Source organism: Clupea harengus, chromosome 18, assembly GCF_900700415.2.
Source record: "Clupea harengus chromosome 18, Ch_v2.0.2, whole genome shotgun sequence".
Classification (NCBI taxonomy): Eukaryota; Metazoa; Chordata; class Actinopteri; order Clupeiformes; family Clupeidae; genus Clupea; species Clupea harengus.
The window spans coordinates 2,836,567-2,839,066 of NC_045169.1; the positions used below are offsets into that span (position 1 = coordinate 2,836,567).

Below are 2,500 nucleotides of genomic sequence, written 5' to 3' on the forward strand. Positions count from 1 at the left end.
AAGCAAAACAGATTACAGGACAGCAGCTTCGCTCACTTTTTGGAAAACGACGTGTCACACATACATTTAATTTGCACGGCGGGGGCCGCACGCACGCTAACAAAAAAAACAACCGAGGCAGTTAGGAGGCTTATTCCGGATCCTTCCTTCCGCGGGAGACCGTCCATCATAATCGGGGCACAGAACCCGGCGTCCTATTTACATCCATTTCTCCTCATTAATCCCTCGTTTAATCTCAGGGAGAATGAATCAAAACGGCCCACGGCCTCTCCCTCTTTACTCCGCAGCGCTTACCGGGAGGATTTCTCTTGTCAAGTTGCACTCTTCCTCCAAGCGTTCGTAAACATATTGCGTGATGATCTGACAGGGAAAAAGGAGAGAGAGAGAGAGAGAGAGAGAGAGAGAGAGAGAGAGAGAGGGGAGAAAAAAGAAAGAAGTCAATGAGTTTCAGCTACGGCATTTTAACTGACACCAATTCTGATGCAAACCTATCTCCCATCAGGCCTGTGGGCCCACACACACAAACAAATACACACACACACACACACACACACGCATGGAATATAGAGAGCTGCATCCACAAGACTAAAACAAGATTTCAAATGAGTGTGAGAAATGCTGGCTAGGCCTTTGAACATATGGAAAATGTAGCAGTATACATTTAGCCTGTAGACACTCAGAGATTGAGAGAGAGAGAGAGTGTGAGAGAGAGAGAGAGAAAGCGAGTGTGAGAGACAGAGTGAGAGAGATTGAGAGAGAGAGAGAGAGAGAGAGAAAGAGAGAGAAATTGAGAGAGAGTGAGAGAGATTGAGAGAGAGAGAGAGAGAGAAAAAGAGAGAGTGTGAGAGACAGAGAGTGAGAGAGATTGAGAGAGAGAGAGAGAGAGAGAGAGAAAGAGAGAGAAATTGAGAGAGAGTGAGAGAGAGAGAAAGAGAGAGAGAGAGATAAGTGGGGCAGCTAGGGAGCAGGCTAGAGCAGAGCAGAACAGCGTGAGTGTGTGTGTGTGTATGTGTGTGCGTGTGTGTGTGTGTGTGTGTGTATGTGTGTGTGGGGGGGATGTCAGCCAAAAGGCAGAAATCTCAACTACAAGAGAAGGAGTTGATGTAAGGTATGTTTATCCCCCGAGCTACATTGCTAAGAAACATGTATAGGGTGTAATTTCATCCCAGGGCCAAAAGTTTCATGGCTCAATGACATCAACAACTTTCTCTGTTTCTCTCCCGGCCGCCTGCCTGCTGACCCCCCCCAGCCCCCACCCCCACCATCCACCCCAGCCCCCCACCATCCACCCCAGACCCCCGCCCCCACCCCACCCCACCCCACCCCACCCCACCCCACCCTCACCGACTCCCAGCAGCTGGAATCACAGGGCCTTCCGCTGCGCCGCGGCTTGTGTACGTGGGCGAGAGGGACGGCTGTGTGGAGGCCGTGGTTTGGCTCGAGTTTGCCGGATAGCTGCGTGCGTGAGCGGGCATTCGTGTGTGTACGTGTGGTGTGTGTGTGTGTGTGGAGACAAGCTGCAGCGGTCTTTATTAAGGCTTCGGCGTCTGAGGCTTTGCGGTACGCGAGGCTCTTGGTCGGGATCCGGAGCGGCTGAGATCCAAGACGCCGGTCTGGGGCGACCCACAGTCAGTCACACCGATGAGGACACATGAAAGCAATCAAAGCCCGGTGGCACCAAAACTGGTCAGTGTGACCCACAGCCTGCCGTAAAAAAAAAAACCCTACGAGACTCTCCGGCTGCGGCGGGGATTTAAAACAGGACACTCGTTGTTTACCTCCATTCCATTAGCATTATGCCGGCGGACAATGTGTCGTTGTACGTGATTAATTATCTCAACCGAGGGGCCACGGTGTTGCTATCTAACACTGAAGTAAACACTGGCCGCACATGCTGTTTTGGAACGAGAGAGCGCTGTTGGCTAGGTGGCTCAGTTGACCTTTGGACACGGTAAATATTTAGGACACGGCCATTTTGGAGAAAGCTCCCTCCAGTCACGGACCGAACAGAATCCGATACGGCAGAGCCAGACGGAGCTCAGCTTTTGGCTTCTGACTCTCTGTTTACCTTGCCGTGCCGTGCCGACGTGTGTGTTCGCCGCGTCGTGGAACGCTGAAAATAGGCTTTCGGTGACAGGACCTCTGAGACGGCGCGGCGGAACGCGCGTGAGGAGAGGTGACACTTGTGCTTTTTGAACCAGAAATATCTTCCCGTCGCACGTCACATTGTGTACGTGTCTCTCTGCCACGCGCATAAGGGTTAGGTAATAACAGGATTAATAACAATCACTCATTTTGTTCAGCCCATGAGAATACACTACCGAGTGCTGATCTGATTTTACACCAGCGGCCAGGGGAAAACACACACACACACACACACACACACACACACACTCACACACACACACACACAAAGACACACACACACACACATTATGACCAAATTGGGTGATGCGATGAGACATTAACCCTGATCAGCCTCCAAACAAGAGCAAATAAG

General features: G+C 51.3%; 1 protein-coding gene and 1 long non-coding RNA gene across 2 annotated transcripts in view; one reads left to right on the forward strand and one right to left on the reverse strand.

Annotated features, from left to right (window-relative positions):
- Window positions 1–2,500, reverse strand: part of fam172a (family with sequence similarity 172 member A) — a gene marked incomplete at its 3' end in the record, with an annotated part of 102,808 nt that overhangs the window by 84,236 nt on the left and 16,072 nt on the right. The window contains exon 5 of the mRNA XM_031585464.2: window positions 295–360. Coding sequence (XP_031441324.2) covers window positions 295–360 — 66 coding nt within the window. The remainder of the gene's footprint in view (window positions 1–294; window positions 361–2,500) is intronic.
- The window catches only part of LOC105895549, a 2,287-nt gene continuing 1,352 nt past the window's right edge, over window positions 1,566–2,500 (forward strand). Inside the window, exon 1 of the long non-coding RNA XR_001162178.3 lies at window positions 1,566–2,230. This is a non-coding gene — a long non-coding RNA (uncharacterized LOC105895549). The remainder of the gene's footprint in view (window positions 2,231–2,500) is intronic.